Source organism: Bicyclus anynana, chromosome 19, assembly GCF_947172395.1.
Source record: "Bicyclus anynana chromosome 19, ilBicAnyn1.1, whole genome shotgun sequence".
NCBI classification, from domain to species: Eukaryota; Metazoa; Arthropoda; class Insecta; order Lepidoptera; family Nymphalidae; genus Bicyclus; species Bicyclus anynana.
Genome location: NC_069101.1, coordinates 15,154,524 through 15,179,158, shown reverse-complemented (window position 1 = coordinate 15,179,158; position 24,635 = coordinate 15,154,524). Strand labels below are relative to the sequence as shown.

Sequence of the window (24,635 nt, the reverse complement as noted above, 5' to 3'; positions counted from 1 at the left end):
CGCGCCATTGTTGTTGTTGCGTAATACGAGTTTGTGCTTTTACAACACTCACTTATTGGTTATTGTTGTTTGAGGCAATTCATTAGAGTCTCTTCTTAATTGCCATAAGCTCCTTAATAGCCTCACCGGAGACTTTGCGAGCGCAGAAGTATCGTCGGTAGACCTAACACCACATAATGCTCCAAGCCCTGTTCTACACGCGCAAATAATCGCGACACCCCGTGCTAATCCTTTGACTCGTGCTGTCGCCGACAAAATGGGAAGCGTTGGGCACTAGCAGGGACGAGCGCGCGGAGGACTAGTACCGGTGAGAAACAGACAAAATGTCGTCCAACGGCGACGGAGTTGTCCCATCTCTTTCACCCCAACGCAATGAAAAGATGATGATGATATTGAACTGCATCAAATCAATACTACTCGATTAAATATTGGATAGAAGCAGGCGTTACTTTGCGGAAGTTCATCATGATTATATAATGATTTATTTATTTTGCTATCATCCGCGAAAATTCGGCGAACCCATGCGACAACGTCACCCAGGTCCGACAAAATACTCTCTACGTACGTTTCACCCCGAAACCGGAGCATCCTCAGGAGATGTTGACTCTACAACGTGCAATTGCACGTTCTCTCTCATTGTACTCTCTACGTACGTACGTACGTACGTAGAGAGTATTTTGTCGGACCTGGGTGACGTTGTCGCATGGGTTCGCCGAATTTTCGCAGATGATAGCAAAATAAATAAATCATTATATAATACTACTCGAATTCTGAAACATTTGAGTCGTAAGATCCGTTCCGAACCGCGAACGAATACCTATAGCAATAGGGTTACCAACTGATAACTTAGGTACCTATAATGTTTTAGGTTTTTAAAAACACCAATGGAATTTAACTAGGTATAAAAGATTTTTTTGCCAGAAATTCTTTCTCACAACTCACAAATCACAACAGTTCAGTGTATGCAATCGGATTTCCATGTCTCAATTATCCCACCAGCAATTTTCTCATAAAACGAAATTAAGAACACTCTCTATTAAACCATTATTCTCTCTCAGTGCGCTTTCATTTTAGACTCTAATATATTTGCAAATAATTTCGGTTGTTCTTCCCCACTTTCCCCCCACAACTCTTAAACGGCTCAACCTATTTTTATCAAACATATATAAGAACATTCGTACATAAGTCATCTATAATACAAAAAAAAAAAACTAAATTGAAATCGCTTCATACGTTCGGGAACTATGATGCCACAGACAGACAAACACGTCAAACTTATAACACCTCTTGCGTCAGGGGTTCAAAAATAACAATTAGGATTTAATCATGCTCTTTTTATGTCCTCGTTTTACCTGACTATGGCGAAGCCAAAAGGAAGGGTAATACGAGTATATACCTACTTACCTACTATATATTTTTGAAGTGTTTTTACAGTTCATTTAGACAAATATTTCGCCTGTGAAATGCTGGCAACCTTAGGTGAATGCATGAGCGAGCAGGCACGAACACGGTCGAACGGAGCCGAGCGCCGAGCGCCCCGCTCACCGCAGTCGGCGCGCCGCCCGCGCGCGAACGAACGTACGCGAACGAACGCGCGAACGTTCCTCGTACCACAGAATAGCGAATGATATTAATCTGTGCTCAATACGTACATCACCGGCTTCCGTACTCCCGCTTAGTTACTGTATAACCCAACCAAATTGAAAAGTGCGCGATGTTCACTCACCAAGACCAATCGTATCGTATCGTATTGTCGTTCGTAATTTCGCCGAATAACGCGCCATCAATGTAACACGTGATATTGTTTACACAATTCATTATCATTTGCTATCGCGTTAAATCTTAATAAATACAAGTGATTAAAAGTTACATAATAAGTTAAAAATAGTGTAACTTATTCAAAATGTCTGAAACATTGGAATGGACAAACGAAGAAGTGATACGTCTGATAAAGGCGTACAAAGCGAAGGGAATGCTGTGGGATCCCAACCACGACCTGTACCGAGTCCAGACAGCGAAGTACGAGGCTTGGTGCGAGCTGGCGGAGCGCTATGGCTGCGAGGTCGTGGACCTGAGGAAGAAGTTCAACTCGATCTTCGCCTCCCATCGGCGGGAGAAGGCGAAGATCCGCCATGGCGGCAAGTCGTCATGGTTTCTGTACAACCACTTGAGCTTTCTGCCGAGTCACATTTATAATGAGGAGTCAGAAACGGTTAGTTGATACAAACCATACCTTGGAGCCGAATAAAAGGCTAATTTTCATCCTGAAAAAATACATGGCCTACGGAGTCGCGGGCGTCCGGCCAGTGGTTAGCCCGTGTGGCTTCGGACCACGAGGTCGTGGGTTCGAGTCCTAGGTCATGCAATGAAGCAGCACATTATTAACATTGCTTTCTTCTTAGAAGTTTTCAGTACAGGGTTAGATTAATGGTGTTACACCCCCGTGCCTCGGAGAGCATGTTTAGACGTCTGTATTGGTTATTACCATTAAAACATTCGAATTGTCACATCTCTACTCAGGATTCGAACCCAGGACCTCGAGATCCGTAGTCACAGGTAGTCACATAAGGCTAACTATCAGTCCAACGAGCCAATTACTTAGGTAATTACCTAATTCTTGATTTTTTAGGTACATAATTATTAAGGAACCCAGGACTTAGTTACCAGAGCCACGTTGCTAATCACTGGACCAACGAGGCAAAATAAAATACCTAACATTCGTATTTTTCCTACAAAATCAGTGTGGTGTTACGCAAGGCCGGCGGGGTGCGGGCGCGGCGTGCGGGGCGCGGTATCGCGGTAATCGAACCCCCTATCAGTCGGTCGGGCTTCAAGCCGATTACGAGCCCGTCGGGATTACACCGACTACCGCACAAACACTGTAATCCGCTCTACACATCGCTCCACACATGCGCTCTGGTGGCTTCGGTCGCGCCCACATATACTCCTCTAATACAAGAAAACTATGATGTACAGATTTTATTCATTGAAAAGTTAGCCCTTGATTGTAATCTGAGTTTAGTGACGACAGTCTAAAAAGTTATTTACGAACAAAATAGTAAGTGTACACGCAGTGTAGTGTTTGCCCACCGCCCAAAAGGCGACTCTAAAACCCCTTCAGGTCCTTCAGAACCGATTCATACGTCAGGCCACGGGCGCTCCGTGGTTTGTTCGCAATAACGACCTACATAGAGACCTTGATCTCCCCACAGTAGCCCAATATATGAAACAGCTCTCGAAAACTTATTTTGAGAGAGCCGCCACCCACCCCAACCAACTGGTGGTTGAGACTTGTAGCTACACCCCCGATTCCAACGCTGATTGTAGATCTAGACGCCCAAAAAACGTCCTTTACGATCCTGACGATGACATAACGAACGACAATGCTTCCCAGGCAACAAATAGAAAGTACCTACGGCTTATTTTACGAATCTAAATATCTGTCATACCGGAACGCTAGATCGCTTGCAATTGGTTAACACGGCCAAGTAAGTCTACCTACCTACAAGACTAAATATTTGCCAATTTACAAAATACAAAACCCCGAATCGAATTACATGTCGAATCCAAGATCTATCAGATGCAAACTTTGTATAAATGCCTTGACTACCGGCAAAGACCGATTTTCTTCACCGTCACCGTTAACTGTCAGTTTCATATGTTAACCACTGATCACAATGTCAAGCACATCGCGACCATTACACAATTCAGTTTTATCGGATGTCATTTAGCGCTGCAGGCACGTGGACTTGTTGGAAGGTTGATTGGCTTGCATTAGATATTCTTACTCTGAGGTCGCCGTGATAGCCCAGTGGATATGACCTCTGCCTCCGATTTCGGAGGGTGTGGGTTCGAATCCGGTCCGGGGCATGCACCTCCAACTTTTCAGTTATGTGCATTTTAAGAAATTAAATATCACGTGTCTCAAACGGTAAAGGAAAACATCGTGAGGAAACCTGCACACCAGAGAATCTTAATTCTCTGCGTGTGTGAAGTCTGCCAATCCGCATTGGGCCAGCGTTGTGGACTATTGGCCTAACCCCTCTCTCATTCTGAAAGGAGACTCGAGCTCAGCAGTGAGTCATATATGGGTTGATAACTTTGAGGTTAGAGGTGGACTTGTGCCTCTTCTAAGTAAATCCGCTTCAGTCTTAGATGCATTGTCACTTAACACCAGGTGAGATAGCAGTCAAGGGCTAACTTTACATTCTAAAAAAATAATGGAAACCATTGAAATCGTTGTCAAGTATGTATTAAGAAACTCATCAATCGTATGCTGTCAGATAGATCTTCTTATCGCGCCGGTACTGTAGCAGGTACTCGCCGAATAATTGTGCGCAATTGATCAGTAGGCACATGTGTGTGTCCCTGACACACTGGTACACATGTGTTGCTATGCTGAACCCCAATTGTTTTCAATTTGGCTCTGATAACGCGTGGCCTCGATTTTGTTTTGCATAGAGAACATTGTCCTGATAGGTAAACTACTATTTTGTGCTTTATGATGATTGTATCAAGAATCAAGATATATTGCAGCGTGCCTCTGATATAAAAAAAATTTATAATAATTTATAATGAAGTATATTGTCTATAAATTTGAGTCGTCTTTTGATGTTAATTGTAGAACTTTCGATTATAGCAGAACATGTCTTGCATTGCACTGTCCTGCATCCGGCTATTGTGACGTCACTATTCAGCTGCATCATCATCATTAACAACTAATATTCGGCTCACTGATGAGCACGCGTCTCTTCTCAGAATTGGAGGGACTAAACCAATAGTCCACCACGCTGGCCCGATGCGGAATGGCAGACTACACACACGTAGAGAATTAAGAAAATTCTCAGGTTTCCTCACGAAGTTTTTCCTTCACCGTTTGACACGTGATATTTAATTTCTTAAAATGCACACAACTGAAAAGTTGGAGGTGCATGCCTCGGACCGGATTTGAACCTACGCACTCCGGAATCGGAGGCAGAGGTCATATCAATTAAATTTAAAGAATTGCAGCTTCGAGGTAGCAATAAGCGTTGCAATAACAGTAAACATTTAATTTACTGTGGCGACAGTGTGTCCACAGAGTTACACACGCAGTTACTGTTATAAAAGGCTGATACTCTTATTGATGTTTTAAAAACGGCCTCTAGATAACCAAATCAGTAGATTGATGAAAAGCAATTGTACAATCTCCATCGACATCAACTAGATGTTTATAATGGTTTATGTCCAACCACCACAACACAATGCTGGTTGTCAGTGAAATTCTTATATCTGTAATAATAGTAAATAATAATTTTAAATTGTATTATTCACAGAAAACAACACCTATGAAGAAGCCCTCAGTGGACGAACCACATGAACCACCAGACGAACTGCAGTCAGATACCGAAGAATACGAGGATATCAACAGCCATAGCCCGGTCCACATCATCGTCAAAGAGGAAGCAGAAATCCCCGATACCCCGCCCAAAATCTACCGCCCAAAATCCACGAGATTGGTGCGAAAGAGAAAGATACTTCACGAAGATGATATGATAATAGAGAAAAAGGATGTATTGAATAGGAAAATGTTGAAAAGATCCAAATTTTACAAGAAAAAGGACGAATGTGACAGCTTCGGGGAATACATCGCGATGTCGCTGAGGAAACACGACGACCGGACGCGGTCCATGATCAAGCAGGCCATCAACAACATCCTGTTCGAACAAGAGATGAAGAAGTACAACTCGGGACACTACGCTGTGATCTACACGGATGAGAACCCGCTGATCGTGCCGGACGACAAGTAACGACATAGACAAGGCCATTCATGTATGTACTAGCTGTCATACGGACATGTTTTTTGGTGTTTACATAATTTGTGCTTCTAAAAAGTGACTTTAAAAGACGACTTTATAGCTGTGAGCTATTATGTAGTATATAGTAGTACAATATCTGCTGTTCTGTTGTAGTATTGTTTACTTGAGGGATTAAAACCATATTTTTTCTCTCAGTGTTATGTATCTAAAAATTTAATACCTATCCATAGATCGTTTTCATAATATAAATGTTTAAGTCTTTTTGTATTATATGTGTACATATTAGATAGTTTTGGGTAATTATAAAAAAATGTAAGTAAACACTGTTATCATTACTTAAATTACCGTGTTTTTATATATTCAGTTTGGACGGGTCTGAATAGCATTTAAATTGGGCAAGTTGATAACGCAAGTACCAAAATAGATAAATGTAATCATTAAAAAACAATAACCGATTACAGTTTTACTATCATACCTATATTCGTTTGTCAATAAATAAGCATTCACCTATAAGTAGAAAAAGGAAAATTATACAGCAAACATATACTGAGAGTGATTTTTCAATTGATATCTATAGAATTGATGACTATATCGTTGGCAAAGATACATACAATGCAGAAGAAAGCCGCTCTTCTTGCTCCAACCTCATTATTAAACCTATCAAACAAACTTTTTAAAAATTATTTTATTGTTTCAGGATCCCGGTATTGACTTGACCATAATTAATTTAAAAGTATTTGTCGGACTTTGCCGCACTGATTTGCCAGATTTCCACGGAAACCAGCGGAGTTAGTCGGGTGTAGGTATACAGACGAGCAGTTAAAACATTGTTGTCTGGTAAAAAACGAGAGATTATGTGCACGGTCGAATATCTTGCATAATTACGTTCCATCACGCGTGCACTAGATGCAATTTTCCTTAATTTTTTGCAGCCGTCAATCCATCTAGAACAGTTGTCTACGTGAGCGAAGGCACGCCCGACGGCGCCTCCTATCTCTACACTTCTACTATCAACAATGGCTCCATTATCTACTTATTTTTTATACATTGCTTCTTTTGTTTTATAGTAACCACCTTCTCTATTCTAATAATCTGCAATGTATACCAACTCAACGAATAAATTAAATTATGACTGTCTAACTATTAGAGTAAAAAATGCATCTGTCGTTTCTATTCTTCGTACCGTAACCATTGCTGATTGATCACCTGTTTTAATTCATTACCCGTGCAGTGGAACAGCGTTGGATGATGTCCACTGGATGTTGGTGTGAGTGAAGGTTTGCTAGTAACTCGATCACGCCACCGCGCGTCACTCGTTGCTATTTACTTTGTTGCAGCAATTTACTTGCTCGTGTGATAAATGCTAGGTTTGTGTTTGAAGCTATTAGAGCTGATTGCCATTACCCCAGGGGATACCGGCTTGCGGAACAAAATTCCAGTTATTGTCCCAGTTATTAATTACGGTAACAAAGTAGTAATAAGAATATCGATAATTGTGATAAATACACTTAAACAGTTAATTTTTTTCAATGCTTTTGCACATGTAGGTACCTTGAGTAATCAAAAATACTCGCAAATACTCTTTTTATAACAACGCTGTGAAAAGTGTACAAAAAAGAAATTATAGTGTCCCTTGCAGTTTAGAAGAAAAGATCTGAATAAGCTTTTAACTATTTTTCGTTTTCCAAAATAAATTTCCAGCCATAGGAAGTTGTATTTGTACAGCAACACAGGTACTGCGATGACTCAAGTGTTATTTACTTAACTTCAAGGTTGAAATAAATATTTCCATATTGTGTAGAGCTGCCGTGTAGGTATACATAATATTTATTCAACTAATATTTATTTAACCGAATTATTTATGTAGTTATAATGTGGGTTAGTAAATTATAAATGCGGTTTGACAAATTTTCCATATACAAATAAATTCAAACCGAATTCATTTACATTTTAAACATTAAAAAAACAAAAAAATATCTGCATTTCGAACTATCTGACAAGAGCACTTTTGGGCGAGTTTTTTTTACACGAAATAAAAAATATGTTATCCAAAAATTCGTGACTCGACTAAGTAGTTCTACAAAAAGAAAGTAGGTACACAACCTACGTGATAAAAAGGCTTTATCGGCCGCCCCATTTGCTCCTGATAAGAAGAAATATTTCACTTCTCGGTATATAAAACATTCTTTAGAATTTAGTTGGTATTACAGTTCGTGTCAAATAAAAAGAGTGTTGCCTGGTGCGTCAGAATTTTCAAGTTTTGCGACAATAAACAATTTTAATAAATAAATGGTTGGATTTTAGTAGGTATAGCATAGCCTCATTAAAAATCAATCATCTTTTTATTCAACGGGAAGTTAGCCCTCGTCTGCGATCTCACCAGATGATAATCCATTAAGATATTATGTAACATCTTAATGGTATAACAACAACGTATTATATGAAATTATACCCCTGATAGATATTTACATATCGTGGTACTAGAACAAACTATGTCACCAGTCCAGTAGTCGTAAAAAAATACTTTCCTAAGTTTTAAATATGCTAATAATATGAACCTACATTGATCTTTTACTAAAATCGTATAAATAGCTCAATCAATCGGGAGTTTGGGACAATCAGCGTTCCTTTTACGCAACACAATTTATAACTAAAATACAAGTAAATATAATTTTTCTGTGAACTCAGAATTGTTTGAACTTTACCACAGAATTAAATACTGTGTAATTTAAATCATAAGTAATCCTGAGAAACCTTGTTGCCTAATTGGATCACTAGGTACCTACCTACAGTAAGAACCGTAAGCTTAAGTTCAACAAGCCAGTTTTTGGCAGTTTGTAAAAGCAATTGTTTAGCTGGCAAGTTGCCTGTAACAAAGGGCAGACACAGTCATCTGCATTTCGAATTCATTACATCAGCATTAAAACTTTATAGCCTAGTTTTAAACGCTTATTACAAGAAAAGACGACTATTTTAATACCTACTTGTTAACATTTTACTGCGATAAATCATGGTGATTGGTGGTAGTACTCTATCAAACGATCTCAGTCAGAAAGAGCTTTAAAATACGATCTTATTTGATGTTTTTTTTAGTAATTACCTAGGTAGGTAGTTATGCAGGTCACTAAGGCTGGAGCAACCTGTTAGCCAAATAGTCATAAGTGGGTAACGAGCCTATAACGTTTGGCGGAGCATGCAAAGAACACGTCCAATTTGCCGACCTTGTTCTGGTCTATCTGAATCTGAGGTACATTTCCATTTATACGATCTGAGGCATACTAAGCCTCATGTGTCTGTAATGAAACGGTCGGCTATATTCTTTTGATCAGAGCACATAAATGCCTTTTGACAACAGAAGTTACCATAGCAGTAGGTAATAGGTAGTAGATACTTTCCCGGACGAAAACAAAAAAGGCTTTTTGAAAATCGTAGATTATTTACTTGTAACTTTTTAGTCGCGACTGGGCATCGAATTCAGGACCTCACGCTTCAATAGCCGGTATACCTATCAATGATGCAAACACTTGAGGCGCTGACTAACTTCGGGATTAGTAAAATTACCTATTTTAGAGGTTGGCCTAATTTATAGACACTCACTGTCGGCCAGGTTAATTAATCTTCGCACTCAGATGGTGAAGTATATGCGTAGCTTTCTGATTAGGACCGCCACCGTGACGTGACGAAAAGCTGGCTAATAGGCTATTTAAAAAGTTTTAAAATGAAATGATTATTTTGGTATCGAACTACAAAATAGATCGTAGTCCACTACCGTAGTTACCCACCACTACACAAACAAAGGTATTGTAACCTAGAGACTATCACGTGAACTAAGTCACAAACGAGCTGCTAGTAGGTATCTAATCATCATCCACCAAGTAACAGCCCATGTTTGGCTGGTCAGGGTGAGGCTAATAGTGAGGCTAATAGCAAACTTCACACAAGTAAAGATTTAAGAAAATTCTCACGCAGGTTTCCTAATGATGTTTTTTCATTAGGTACCGTTTGAGACACGTGATATTTTAATTCCTTAAAATGCACAAAACTGAAAAGTTGGAGGTACATGCCCTGGACTGGATTCAAACCTACCCTTATAATCGAAGGTCCAATAATTCATATCCACTGAACTAGGTATCACGGCTGTAGCACAGAATGCATAATGTGTGCAAGAGCACGTCTCATCTAATACTATTCTTTCATGAAAGCAGACAGATATCTATAGATAGTTACTAATAGTTAGGTCTTTACATGTGTCTCCTGTAAGTACGTACCTACCAGCAACCTAATCTTTCACATCAGACAATTTGTCGCCGCGCTAAATAAAGAACTTACGTGTTTTCAGTTGTTTTCACATTTCCGCTCCACCCTTCCTTATTAATATAGCAATAAAGATGTTATTGCTTTAACCGACTTCTTATTATCGGTAAGCATTACTTTTACAAATAACAAAATCATTTTCACAACATATAACCCTTATTGTTATGGTCGTAAGTATTATTTTCCAGTATTGTACAAGCAAAAGGTAATCGGCTTTGTTTATCGACTTGTCACAAAACATTTTTACACCCACTAAATAACTTAATCATTGGTAATAAGAGCTAATTTTGCTCACTCTGTGTGGAAAGTTAAATTTGTGAAACATGACCTCGAGGTATCGCGATTAAAGAAGCAAGTCGAGTAGGTGTACACGTCACAAGTTGATATTGTTGCCTATTGATAAATAATGTTACATATTATTGCTTTATGTTAATCTTATTTACTGGAGATTATCTTAGCTTATTTGAATTGAAAATTATCTAGAACTTTAATGTACTAGGAGTTGAATGTGGTTTTAACTCGGGTTCACTTTAATGCTCTAAACATTAATAAATCCGCTCGGGACCGAATTTATGATCCAAATATTATAATTAATAAGAATTTGCATTTATTGCAAAGGTCGAAAAGTTACAACAAACATTAAGTTAATGTAATTTGACCTTTCAGTCCGTTGGGAGTGTTTCTGTTACTTGGGTAGGATTAATGAATAACATTTGAAGTTTCATATAAATTCGTTTAGACGTATTTATCTCAGGCTTAGACGGATCAAATAAAGCCTTCGGTTCTTTGATCGTGATAGTTATCCACTCACAGTTTAACATTAACATAGACAATAAGTAGCAATGCTATTTTCAAACACTTGTCTACTTTTTATAAGTAGTAATATCCCCCTTCTAGTCTGCTCTAGGATCAAACGGTGTAGTAAAACATCGTGAGGAAAACTGCATAATAAGAGAATTTTCTTAATTCTCTGCGTGTGTGGAGTCTGCCAATCTGCATTGGGCCAGCGTGGTGGACTATTGACCTAACCCCTGTCATTCTGAGAGGAGACTCGTAATATGGGGTTTTCAGGGGTGGATAGTCATTATATCTTGTTCACACAGCAATGTTGCTTGTCAACAAATATAAATGTTTCAGCAGTAGGTACCTAACAGTATTTTCTATTATCAAAATCGGACGACTCAGTAAAAACTTACACAAGTTTATACATAAAAAGGCCAATAGTCCACCACGCTGTCCTTATGCGGATTGGCAGACTTCACACACGTAGAGAATTAAGAAAACTCTCTGGTATGCAGGTTTCCACTCGATGTTTTCCTTCACAGTTTCACATTTAACATATTTAATTTCTTAATATGACTATTGGCTTAACCCCTCTCATTCTGAGAGGAGACTTGAGCTCAGCAGTGAGCCGAATATGGTTATATGGGTTGATAACAAACGAACAAATACATAAAAAATAAATACACGTCGAAATGTTAACCTTCTCTCTGTCTTTCGTTGGTTAACAACCATAAATCTCTAAAATCTAATAGACAAAGTCTATGTCTCAAATAGGTAATCTTTTATTGATATATTACTAGGTATCTGAATCGCAACCAAGGAAGAATTATGAAATTCAGTACAATTTTTCATCAGACTCAAGTAATAAACGATTACAAGGAAAATGATAAAGTATGTCATATTAACTGCACGTTGGCAAGCGACAGATAATTGCAGTTCAGTGGAACGAAATGCGTCCACGTCTGTCGTCCGACGTCCACGCTCGAAATACCCCGATGGACGCATGGTTGGACGCACGTACGCAGTGGACGCTACCTTTCAGACTTTGAGGAAAATGTTGTTTATTATGAGAGCTTTCTGTTTTCCCACTTAATTGCTTTCTTCGTAAAGGAATTTTCTCTCGCTTTTGAATGAAAGAATTTATTTGTTTATTACTGAAACGTATAGACGTATATCAATTATCGTCTTAATTAGTTAGGTAGGTATATCACATATCAAATAATCTTTAAACAGCTTATGAATAAATTCATTGATTGTTTGACCTTCTATATGTCCATATACATAATTTGACCTAGTAGGCACCTACCATACCATATGAATGATTAAGGTAGGTACTTCAAAATCGTACTTTATGATCTCTAACAACGAAGTTGCCATGGAAACGAACGATGTAACAGCGCTGTAATTTTATAGAATTCACATACGTATCTCCAGGTTTCTTTCATTATTGAGTTCCTTAATGATAAAGATTAATAGCCTCAATAGCTCAACGGTAAGAGCGGTCGGACTCATCACCGAAGGGTGGTGGTTCGATCCTCGCCCCGTTGGTCTATCGTCTTACCCACTCCTAGCACAGTCTTTCCCGACTAGTTGGAGGGGAATGGGAAATAAATGAATTTTGAATTTATTATTTTTGTTCTTACCATCTTTCCATTTCATTTAATACCCTTTAATGTACGCCAATCACTCCACAGGTTCTTTATTGTTAACATAATCCTTTATTTTACAATAAGATAAGTCAAAAGCATTTTGAATCGGGCATCAGCTGATTCAACTTGGTACCTTATTCTAAACCGTGTCTTATTGAATTACCGAGTTGTTTAGTCAGTCAGTGTAATCCACTTGTTCAAACCTCACCAGGTAGTCGATACCTGGTTGGAGGGTCCTTAACCCTTCGCAGCCGTCCCTCTCTGGCACGCGGCCGCCGGCGGCCGTCCCGCTCGCACAGTCTTCACTGATTGCAGGCACGTACACAATGTTGGCAGTGCTTCACCAATGACATAATGTATTTTTGGATTTTTTTTACATGTTCAATACTAACTGAAACTAGATTATTGAATTGTCACTGAAAATATAGATGTAGAAACCAAATTAAACCATTTTCTAACCGGTCCCGGTTAGAAAATGGTTTAATTTCTACCGAGTTGACCCCTACAGCGAAAGATAAGAATACAAGCTAACAAATATTTAATAAATTATTTGCGAAGCTATTTTTTACATAATTACCAACTCCTTTAGGGTTTCCTCCTTATAAGACCTTTCCTATAAGGAAGAAAGCCTCTAAGCTCTCCTTAGATCCTCCTCAGATTTGGAGCTAAGATCCAACATGATGTTCCAATGCAGGTTGGTGGGCTTAGTGTGATAACGTTTGATTTTCTAAGGATCACTGAATTGCTGAATATTTTATAGCTTGACTAGTGACCACCCATGATGATAATCGTGATGCTGACCCATGATGATGACCAAGATGAAGATCATAGGATCGATCCCAGGACTTCATGATCCGAAGGCACATAACCGCTGGATCATCGAGGCATTTATTACATGGCTGTCCAAAAATTGCGTAGTGTTTTCACATATTTAATGTACACGTAATACATAACAAATTATACCTACCTTCTTAAATGAGTTTCTATATTACACCATCATTTCATTATGGATATTATGGAGCTTCAACCCATCACGCTACTTTTAATAATTACATGCATGACGATTTCTTCTTTTCAATCAATCAATCATCAACAACCCATATTCGCTGTTGAGCACGAGTCTCCTCTCAGAATCCAACCAATCATCTCACCCAGCCATCTGGCCCAAATCACACACGTAGAAAATTAAGAAAATTCTCTGGTATGCAGGTTGCCTCACGACGTATTTCCTGCACCGTTTGAGACACGTGATATTTAATTTCTTAAAATGGACACAACTAAAGAGTTGGAGATGCATGCCCCGGACCGGATTCGAATCTACGCCCTCCGGAATCGGAGTTATTACAGTTTCTCGACAGTTATTACAGTTTATTATTTACTGCCATACTTTTTTACAATAAATAAATAAAAATAAAATAAATAATACACGCTTACGTTTGACAAGAAACCTTGAGTTGAGAGACATGCCCTTGCCCGTGATTTTAGCAGCTTGTTATATAATTCTTACATCACCCCGTGTGATTACCTAGTTATATTTTTTGAAAAAGGTCATTGCTTTTTATTATATTAAATAATTAAAAAATGATTTCTAAAATTAAGTCAAACATAATAATTAAGTAATCCCAAAGTCAGTAGGGACATTTTTAAACTCAAAATAAAAAAGCATTTAATTCATTTAAGCAGTTAGCCTTCAGTTGCTGAAATAATTGTTTTAAAAGTCGAAAATTTCATACCTGTGTGTCGGTATTTTTTATAATTATAGTGACATATTTAACATTCATTTCCGATACTGGTTTTTTCATAATTCCTGTTTCCACTCGTTCGATGTGACTCATGTCGTTTAATTAAATGCAAGTATATCGACTTCATATGCGATATGTTCACTATTTATATGTTTCATTAAAATTAATTATGTTTAAAAATATTCCCATGTTTTTTTGCTATTTGCGATAACTAAACTAGTGCTTTCGATGCATAATTTACTTTTTACTGAGTATTACCTACCTATAGATAAATAGGACGACCTCTGTGGACAGTTAGTGTTTTTCAGATAGCATGGGTACGGTGACAGTTCGTTTCACTACGATAATGGTACGTATTATGAACGTGATAGGGTATCTGGTACCCTTGACTGAAAAACACTTTAGTAGGTAATAATACTGTGGCGTTCAACAGATTCCTTAGGATCTAGGATTTTATTTATACTAATTTTTCTACGATTTTATATTTCTTTTATTAATTTATTAGTCATAGTATACTCATTAGTACTTAGATCTGTGAAAACGTCAGCGGGAAACTTTACAAATGAGAAACGTTGCCAATGTTCCTACAAATGAAGTGACGAATGTTTTCTGAGGAAGTGGAAAATTTTAAAGGACCTAAATCGTAATACTTATAAGTAATTTTCCTGAAGAACAACCGACCTTGGAAAAAATTTAATTAACTTTCCGAGAACGCGATTGCGAATGTAATTATGTGCTTATATCTTGTTTAATAGTTCCTTTGCACATACGGAAGATCACTTAGGTTCAGTGGTACATTAATTATCAAGGTACAATATTCGATTCGACGTGAAAAGAGACAAAATGTATTAAGAAAACGTCTCCTAAGAGCTTTACCTACCCACCATTCTTGCCCGCATGGAATGGTGGCAAGAATATCTATTTGGATTCGAAAAGTAATAATTTTACAATTTATTCGTCTATTTATCACAATGGATGAATTTGAAAGGTTGGAGGGAATAAATAAAATAAAATACAAGATGAAATCCGTAAATCGATTTAATCTGTAAATCGTATCATGGAAGATATGCGTAACACGAAAATCGTAATCAACGTTCGGGTTTAAGACTAGAACACGTCCGCGGCAAATTCAGTTTTTTACAAAGCTCCCGAGAACCATGGATGTTTCCAGGATTAAAAGTAGCTTAAGTGTCAATCCAAATAATCCATTCTAATTTTCTGTCAAATCAGAGTGAGTTTGAAAGAGTAAACATCCACACAATATCATTCATACAAACTGTTAAAAGTTAAAATTAATTAACGTTTGCCCATTCTTCGCGGACACAAGCATTTCCACAATCCGCAGCTGCACCTCCACGGCCTTCTGTACAGGCATACTCCTCATCATGGAGGCCACATATGTCCCGAAGCTGTCAAAACTGTCCATCTTCTGATTCGTCTTCAGAATATGCGACGATATGTCCTTCATCATCCGCGGAAGGTCATTGGGGTCTTCTTGGGATTCCTCTATCGGGTTTTCGGGTCTCTTAGAAACAGTTGACGAGTTTCTCGAACGTTTAGTTAGCAGTGCGTCTTCTTCGGACCCTTCGCTTTCGCTGGAGTAATTAGAATCTTCAACAAAAACGTCCTCTGGATTTGAAAGCTTCACTGAAAGCTCCTGTTCGATTGGTTCTTTTTTTACACATACGTTGTCTGGAAGCAAATCCTAAAAAGGCAACAATATTTAATTTCTTTGTGAATATTTTCACAGACTCTAAATTGTCTTTAATTCACACCTCTACACGTAGTGCTGATGTTTATGAATGTATGCAATATCAACTTATCTATGCAAAATCTATTTCCATTCTATAAATTTCAGCCAAATCGCTTCAGTAGCCGCAGCGTAAAGGAGGAACAAACATACATATTCGTATACAAACTTTCGCCTTTTTAGTATTAGTGTAAAATGTGATGATTAAAAACATAAGACTCATGAGGAGTGTCATAGATAAATATGTACGTACGCCCGTCTGTAGCTGCGGATTCAAGTGAGGTCGCAGGAACGAGTTCATCTTCTTGAACCAGAACACCTTGGGCCTGTAGGGGGGGTTCTCCCCCGCGCTCACGCTGTCAGCAATCTTCTTCAGCTCCTGGCAGTAGGAGTTCCTCAGATTACTTAACTTCATGATCACGTCTAGCGAAGTGAAGCGCTTGATCTTGACCTTCTCCGCTATTCTCCTAACGGCGAGGTGTCTCTCCAGCCTGTTCTTGTACGACTCAGAGGAGACGTTCCAGAGGCACTCTTCCTTCTCGTACAAGTCTATCAGTTTCATGGTTTTATCGTCGCTGATGCGGAGTCTTGCGCTATGTCCAAACTTCACTGCGTTAGTAAATGACTTTCTATCTTCAAATTCATCAATTATAAATATATTTGTCAATTTTGTAAAGGCTGAACTGAAAGTTAAATTTTAATTAAATTAAATATTTAATTTCAAGTTGCCGAAATCAAAATATCGATATTTAAAAAACAAAGTTTAATTACCGTATAATCGTGTAGATCTTCATTCTTGTTGTACGAGTACAATAAAAACGATAAAAATCAATAGAATGTACGTAGGTACTGTCGGACGTACCACGATAAAATGATTTAATTTTGTATTGTCGAAATTTCTATATACCCGAATCGTTTAGGTATTTTACACAATGTAATCAACATATATACATACATGACCTTATCACAACACAAAAACCGGCCAAGTGCAATTCGCGTCACGCGCAGTGCAGAGTTCCGTGGGTTAAGGTTCCCACATCATGGGATAGACTATAAAAAATTCAACCTCACTTTGCATGTAAGGAAGGAACTCCCAAAAAAATGTTTTTTCAAACTTTCTTGTTATCATTTATAGACGAAATTAATATACATACTCATACCAAATTTCATCTTTCTAGTTTTAACAGACTCTGAATTGTCTTATTGACAACTTTATGTTTAACAATGGAAACAGTATACAATTTTCCATTTCCAACTACGTTTGGCCAACTATTACTATTTAAATAGCAATTCCTTATTAGCAGTTATAGTTTTCCTTGTAATTTCATTATATATCTCGCTTTAATGAATTTTTTCATCATCATCATTATCATATCATCCAATGGACGTCCATTGCAGGACATAGGCCTTTTGTAGGGACTTCCAAACATCACGATACTGAGCCAAATGTATCCAGCGAATCCCTGCAAATCGCTTCATCAGTCAAATCAGTCCAGCTGGTGGGGGGTCAACCAACACTGCGCTTTCTAGTACGGCGTCGCTATTTTAACACTCGCGTAACTGAATATTACTTATTTACCACCCCGAGGTGGAAAATTCCAAGAAAGATTTAACCTTTCTAAATCTTTGTTGGAATTTTCCACGTCAGATGACTTATCGATCAAAATTTTATTTTCTCAGGAAACTCATTTCCCAACTGGACTGTACTTAGAGCTGTGGAAACGTCAGCGGGAAACCTTACAAATGAGAAACGTTGCCAATGTTCTTACAAATGAAGTGACGAATGTTTTCTGACAAAATGGAAAATTTTAAAGGGCCTAAATCGTAATAATACTTATAGGTCATTTTCCGGAAGAACAGCCGACCTTGGAAAAAATGTACTTAATTAACTTTCCGAGAACGCGATCGCAAATGTAATTATGTGCTTATATCTCGTTTAACAGTTCCTTTACACATACGGAAAATCACTTAGGCTCAGTGATACATTGTGTATCAAATACAAGGTACAATATTCGATTTGTCGTGAAACGAAAAAAATAATACATTATGTAGACGTCTGTTTATAGCCACCATTAACCATGGAACCTACCCACCATTCCCGCATGGAATGGTGGCAAGAATATTTGAATTCGAAAGGTTCGATTCGTTCATTTTTCACTGTGAATGAACTTTTAGGTTGGAAAAAAGAAATAAAAGAAAATCACAAATTATATTAATTAATATTATATTATCACCTTAGGAGTTACTACCTAACTACTTACATTACAAGATGAAATCCGTGAATCGATTTATTCTGTAAATCGTGTCATACAGGCTTAAGACTAGAACACTAGTGTTAACTTATCTCCCGAGAACCAAGGATTTTTCCAGGATAAAAGTAGCTTACGAGTATACCTTATCAGCCGATTGTCCACTGCTGGACATAGGCCTCCTGCATGGACCTCCAAGCACAACGGTCCCGAGCCGCCAGCATCCAGCGGCTCCCTGCAACCCGTTTGATATCCTCGTTCCGCTTAGTGGGGGGTCGATCAACACTGCGCTTTCCGGTGTGGGGTCAATATTGTAGTAAGAAATGCTAGCACCATGGGACCCCAACGTCCATCGGCTTTTCGAACTATGTGCCCCGCCCATTGCCACTTCAGCTTTGCGACTCGCTGAGCTATGTCAGTTACTTTGGTTCGTATGCGGATCTCCTCATTTCTGAGTTGATCACGCAGAGAAACTCCAAGCATAGCTCGCTCTGTCGTCCGCTGAGTGACTTTGAACCTTTTAATAAGGCCCATAGTCAGCGACCAAGTCTCGGATCCGTAGGTATCCGCACTGAGAAATTTCGGACGTACGAGTATGTGTTAATCCAATTAATCCATTATAAAATTTCTGTCAAATCAGAAAAGAGTAAGTCTGAAAGAGTGAACATCCATACAATTCATACGAATTTTAAGCGTTAAAATTAGTATAGGATAGTGGATCTAGATGCCGGGCCGTAACTTCTTTCGGTTCACATTTGCCCATCGTCGCTGACACAAGCATTTCCACAATCCGCGGCTGCACCTCCAAGGCCCTCTGTACAGGCATACTCCTCAACATGGCGGCCACATATGTCCCGAAGCTGTCAAAGCTGTCCATCCTCTGATTTGTCATCACGTGAAGATGCGACGATATATCCTTCATCATCCGCGTCAGGTCATTGGGGTCTTCTTGGGATTCCTCTATCGGGTTTTCAGGTCTCTTGGAAGCAGTTGACGAGTGTCGCGAACGTTTAGTTAGCAGTGCGTCTTCTTCGGACCCTTCACTTTCGCTGTAGTAATTCGACTCTTCAACAAAAACGTCCTCTGGATTTGATAGCTTTACTGGAAGGTCCTTTTCGATTGGTTCTTTCTTTACAGACACGTCTGGAGGCAAATCCTGAAAAGACAACAATAATTAATTTCTATATGACTAATTTCAAAGTTTCTAAATTGTCTTTGCTTCACACCTCTACAGCTAATTTACAATTTTACACGATTTTTGCTTTTCATAGACACGAGACAAGCACACAGTTGAGGTTTCAAGTATTTCAATAAATCACGAAACTTAAAACCAATGTGAGACCTATTTTATACTTATTTCCTAAACTTTTCTACTACCTTTAAAAATATTTAATTTCACATAATTATCGAGAAACTATACAAACAATAGTTATCCTTTTGTTTGTTGTTTTTCGAATTTCGGGAAAGTACTCATACCTACTCCTAGCGTCTCATCTCTTAAATATAACTTTTTAAATATAATATTTTGAATGTACCGCATGTATGTTTCTAAAACAAAAAAAAAACCGATACAAAGCGTAATAGTTTCTTATGTTGCACAGTTAGCAACAGGTAAAAATTAATATTCGACGTTTTGCATGGCAGGTATTTTTTTTTTAATGTGAAAATTGGCAGAATTAAATGTGCAAGTGTTGCTTTATGCGGTCAGCACTTTGTACTGACGACAGGTGCATTAATTAGACTAAATGGGAACATTAAATGTGCAAAAAAATATCAGTCCGCAAAAAATGCATTTGATCATCTAAATGCATTAGTTACCTACTGGCTGCCTAAATTTGCAGTGCTTGTAGTTTTGCCCGTGTAATACATTTATTTGAGAATAAACAAAAACACTTTCTATCCCGATATTACCAACAGAAACAGGACCAGCGCAGGTGGAACCGCGGGGCACAGCCTGTTTATAGAAAGGAGACAAAAGCGGCAAACCGACAGTGTAAAATAACCGCATTATATGTTACATAAGTTGGCTATAATGCGGCGTTTTAATGTTCCTATAATGCTAAGTAATGACTCACAGCAAAGCTCAAGGTTGGCTCACTGCTTCAAGGCCACGCTCGGCTACCTCCCGCCTGTGACTTCACCCCTAGTGGGTAATGAAAAATGTATGTATGTAACGTAAAAATGTAATAAAACGCTAATAGACGGGACCCTTTGTCTGATTTCATACCTCATTCAAATAAGCACGCTGCCATTGTAGATTAGTCGCAGAAAAATAACACTGACTTCTGAAAGTTACAGTTTTTTTAGTATATTTTCTCTTCTATAAAGATGTTTTTGAGATAACGTCAAAAAGCTAAGCCCTATTAGGTTTCGTTTTTGGGTTGAACTGCAATTTTGGCTTGCAGAAAATAAAATACGCCTTTTTTAGAATATTATTCAACGTCGAATGAGCTTCGTATTTTTTCCTGCCATTCTCTAACGATTATTCGCAGGTTTGTTTCCTCGATTAGACTATTGATTAAAGCTACACATTATGAACCCGCTAAGAAAGGTTTTTTTTCTAATGTCTATTAAAAACAGACATTTTTATAATGTAAATAATTCCGTCAAACCGTAAAGGCCAGCTTTATCGTATTAAATCACAGAACAGAAAACGCTAAAAGTTACAAGTTATTTAAGTTACAAGTTATTTAAGATAGTTTAAACTATCAGTTGAATAGGGATGATGACAGTTTTTTAAATTGTATATAAATTAAGAGTATACTAATAGTAAAGCAATTTTGTAAAAGGAACAGGGTATCTGCGATCATTACTTTCGGAGCTACAGGGATTCAAAGAGTCAGATTTGCGGCGCTGCCGCGGATCCCTGAAAAACGCCCCATACAAAATGGCTCGAAAAAATGACGTCATATATATAACAAAATTACAAATATCTTTGTTATTTGTGCGTTTATCTTTATAGTTCATATATTAAAAAATGTCACATTTAATGTAAGGAAGCTAAAACTGTATGAATTTTCATCTAATTACGATAATTTTTTTTTAATAGTTTTTGAAATTTTATAATCTCATTTATTTTGCAAATATCCAGACAATCTTTGCTTTTTATGTATAAATTAGTTAACATTGACCCTATTTACCCGAATGTATCATAAAAATCAATATATTCAAACCTAGTCATCATCCCCATTGTAAATATTCGCTTACTAACCAATTGAATAGCTAGACTCATGTGGTCACAGATTTAATTTAAAGAAAGAGGAGAGAAAATCGTTTGGTTAAATACGTACGCCCGTCTGTAACTGCGGGTGCAAGTGGGGTCGCAGGAACGAGTTCATCTTCTTGAACCAGAACACCTTGGGCCTGTAGGGGGGGTTCTCCCCCGCGCTCACGCTGTTAGCCATCTTCTTCAGCTCCTGGCAGTAGGAGTTCCTCAGGTTCCTGAACTTGATGACGACGTAGCGCGACGTGAAGTGTTTGATCTTGAGCTTCTCCGCTATCCTCTTAGCGGCGAGGTGTCTCTCCAGTCTGCTCTTGTACGACTCGGAGGAGACGTTCCAGAGACACTCTTCCTTCTCGTACAAGTCTATCAGCTTCATGGTGTTATCGTCGCTGATACGGAGGATGGAGCTTTGGCGGATTTCCATTGTGTTTTAATGTCCTTTTTGATCCAAGCAGAAGTATTTGTCAATTGTCGAACAATCTTTTTCTGATCTGCAAGTAAAATTAAATATTTAATTGAAGATGCCGAAATGGCGATATGTTTTAATGGACCTTGTTGGGACTAATCTCTGAACCATAATCTCTTAATCGATTTTGAAAATAATTTTACCAATAGAAAGCTACGTTATTTGTAAGTGTCTAAACAGAAGTATATTGTGTAAAAGGTATCGATATAAATACTATCGATGGTAAAAGTTATATTTTATTATTTGCCACGGGATTATTTGCGATTATTGCCACGGGAACGGGTACTTCGAGGGTGAAACTGCGACGCGTCTGCTAGTCTCTATATTACCCTAATTACACCACTGCCTGAGATAGCTCAGAAATAACTCATTTAACGACGGCTGAAAGTTTATAATTATGCTTTTATCATAGGTGCTGTAAGTACCGTAGTCAATTATAAGTTTGAACTGAAACTTGATGTTTGGTGAAGTTTGGTGATTGCTCTGGAAGATAGCAGGTTTCTAGGGTCCAGACCCTCAACCGTACAAGTATTTCAAGGTAGAAGATTTGTTTTTGGTTTCGATTTTACTACATCGATTGTTTAAGGTGACAATCAACAAAAAATACCTTTGTGTGTAAACTAAAGGAACTAACTTAAGGGAGGTTATCCACAGTATAAAATCATCATCATCATCATCATCATCATCATTATTAACCCATATTCTGCTCACTGCTAAGCTCGGGTCTCCTATCACAATGAGAGGGGTTAGACTAATAGTCCACCACGCTGGCCCAATGTGGATTGGCAGACTTCACAGACGCAAAGAATTAAGAAAAGTTGGAGGTGCATGCCCCGAACCGGAGTCGAACCCACACCCTTCGGAACCGGAGGCAGAGGTCATATCCACTGGGCTATCATGGCTACAGTATACAATATAGGTATGTAATTGTACATCAGCAGGATCACAATAAGTTAGATTGGAAACATGTTTAGCCAAAATCCGTTGCATACTAACACATGATAAGTAATAAACATATTGTGTCAGTTAGCCAATGCTTCTTAAGTTTTACACACTAGGCGTGTGTAACCTTCATTAGAAGAGAAATTAAACTAACATAGTTAATAGTTATATTTTGATAGTACATACCACGATAAAACGATGAGATTTTATATTGTCGATATTTCGATATACTTACACGGATTCGTCCAGTCAATCAGACAGATGTCAGTCCCGTCGTGACCAAAAGTGTATTATGAATGGTCGTGACCACGCTACTGTGTCTAAATATCGACGATATAAACCTTATTGTTTTGACGCGGTACGTATCTGTTCTTATGAGCAAAACTAATCTACCGAAATGGAATATATACCAAAATGGCCGAAGAAGAAGAATCTGTCGAACCTCAATAGAAGTCGCGGTTTAAAATGTCCTTTTAACCTCATAACTTCTCAGAATTACACAAAACGTATCACTTTCACTCTATCAGTCGCTCAGACGATCAGAGATCAATACCGGGCGGCGCGAGAAACGCGTTTGGGAGGCGTGGACACGACCGACCGGGTCGCGTGACCACGCTCTACTGGCGAGTGACGTGTCGTGGCGTATCGTACGTGCCGTGAACTCGTGACTGCGTGGTACGTGCGTAATGGTACGGGCGTGACCAGGCGCGGAACTTGCGACTAGCCAGGCCCTTTTCGATAGTCTATATAGCTACAATAAACCTACTTACCACTCTAGGGTTAAATCTATGTGTCTAAGGGGGTTAATATTTGTTGATGTTTTATAGTATACTGTGACGGCACCTTTGTGGCTGTGAGGACTATTGTTTTTTTACATCCTCTGTGATGTATATCCTAAATAAACTTGTATTTGTTTCTTGCTATATTAAAATACTTTGTATGATAGATATCTATTACTTGTGGCCTGCAGTTTCACCTGTAGAAATATCGGAATGAAAAGAAGTCTTTTTTAAAATATAATCTAATTCCAATTTCAGGTAGATAAGTTAAAGTAAACTTACGATACATAATTCATTATAATTTACAAATTCTTCAGATAAGTTATTTCATTACCTAGGTATGTATTATTTATTTCATAAAATTTTCTTTATTTTAATGTTTGAAGTAAGTATCTAAATATTTCATTTGACAATGATTATATAGGCGTGCTATGAATACTGAGCAAAACACTGCTATTTCCTAGTTCACAATATCACCTTATTCGTTCGTAACCTTTCGTACCGTAACTCCGTATCTCGAGGCACGCGTGGCCGTAAGCCTATTTAGGTATTCGGTAATTTACGCTACGCTCTGTAATACCTAAATCACATTACGAAACTGATATTATGCTTATGTAAAGCTATTTGTGAAGATTATGTGGGAGTTTGTTGTTTACGTTCACTCAAAAACAAGTTGAAAGCAAAGAAGCAATAGCTTTCTGATAGTTTTCAATACTAATAATAGTTAACTGATGATTGAGGGAACAAGAAGATGAACCCGTTCGAACTTAAAGTGGTAAATAAGACAATAGAGATCGTACAACGTAAGTCACAGACCACAGCACACGTTTGCTCGAAACAGCCGGCAGACTTGCCCCTGCATTCTGTAAAGTTACAGCGATTTGACATCTCTCATTTTCAACCCAACTTCGTTACCAGTGACATTATATTTATGCCTTCC

At 38.2% G+C, this 24,635-nt stretch overlaps 3 protein-coding genes across 4 annotated transcripts; 1 reads left to right on the top strand and 2 right to left on the bottom strand.

Moving 5' to 3' along the window:
- The first annotated feature begins 1,540 nt into the window (after nt 1-1,540).
- On the top strand, nt 1,541-6,956 carry LOC112054521 (uncharacterized). Its single transcript, XM_024094337.2, has 3 exons — nt 1,541-2,212; nt 5,316-5,811; nt 6,496-6,956. Exons 1-2 carry the CDS (start codon nt 1,904-1,906, stop codon nt 5,787-5,789), a joined length of 783 nt encoding a protein of 260 aa, XP_023950105.1. The 5' UTR covers nt 1,541-1,903; the 3' UTR covers nt 5,790-5,811; nt 6,496-6,956.
- Nucleotides 6,957-14,840: 7,884 nt separating this feature from the next.
- On the bottom strand, nt 14,841-16,904 carry LOC112054522 (uncharacterized). The gene is made up of 3 exons (XM_024094339.2): nt 16,808-16,904; nt 16,290-16,719; nt 14,841-15,991 (listed from the first exon to the last, which is right to left on the bottom strand). The coding sequence occupies exons 1-3, from the start codon at nt 16,828-16,830 to the stop codon at nt 15,566-15,568; spliced, it is 879 nt and encodes a 292-aa protein (XP_023950107.1). The 5' UTR covers nt 16,831-16,904; the 3' UTR covers nt 14,841-15,565.
- A 1,339-nt stretch (nt 16,905-18,243) lies between these two features.
- On the bottom strand, nt 18,244-23,636 carry LOC112054523 (uncharacterized). 2 transcript variants are annotated; one of them, XM_024094341.2, is made up of 3 exons: nt 23,327-23,636; nt 21,576-21,999; nt 18,244-19,441 (listed from the first exon to the last, which is right to left on the bottom strand). In XM_024094341.2, exons 2-3 carry the CDS (start codon nt 21,930-21,932, stop codon nt 18,974-18,976), a joined length of 825 nt encoding a protein of 274 aa, XP_023950109.1. In that variant the 5' UTR covers nt 21,933-21,999; nt 23,327-23,636; the 3' UTR covers nt 18,244-18,973. The 2 variants fall into 2 exon arrangements, with proteins under 2 accessions (XP_023950109.1, XP_023950110.1); XM_024094342.2 differs by lacking the exon at nt 23,327-23,636 and adding an exon at nt 23,152-23,308.
- Nucleotides 23,637-24,635: the final 999 nt, after the last annotated feature.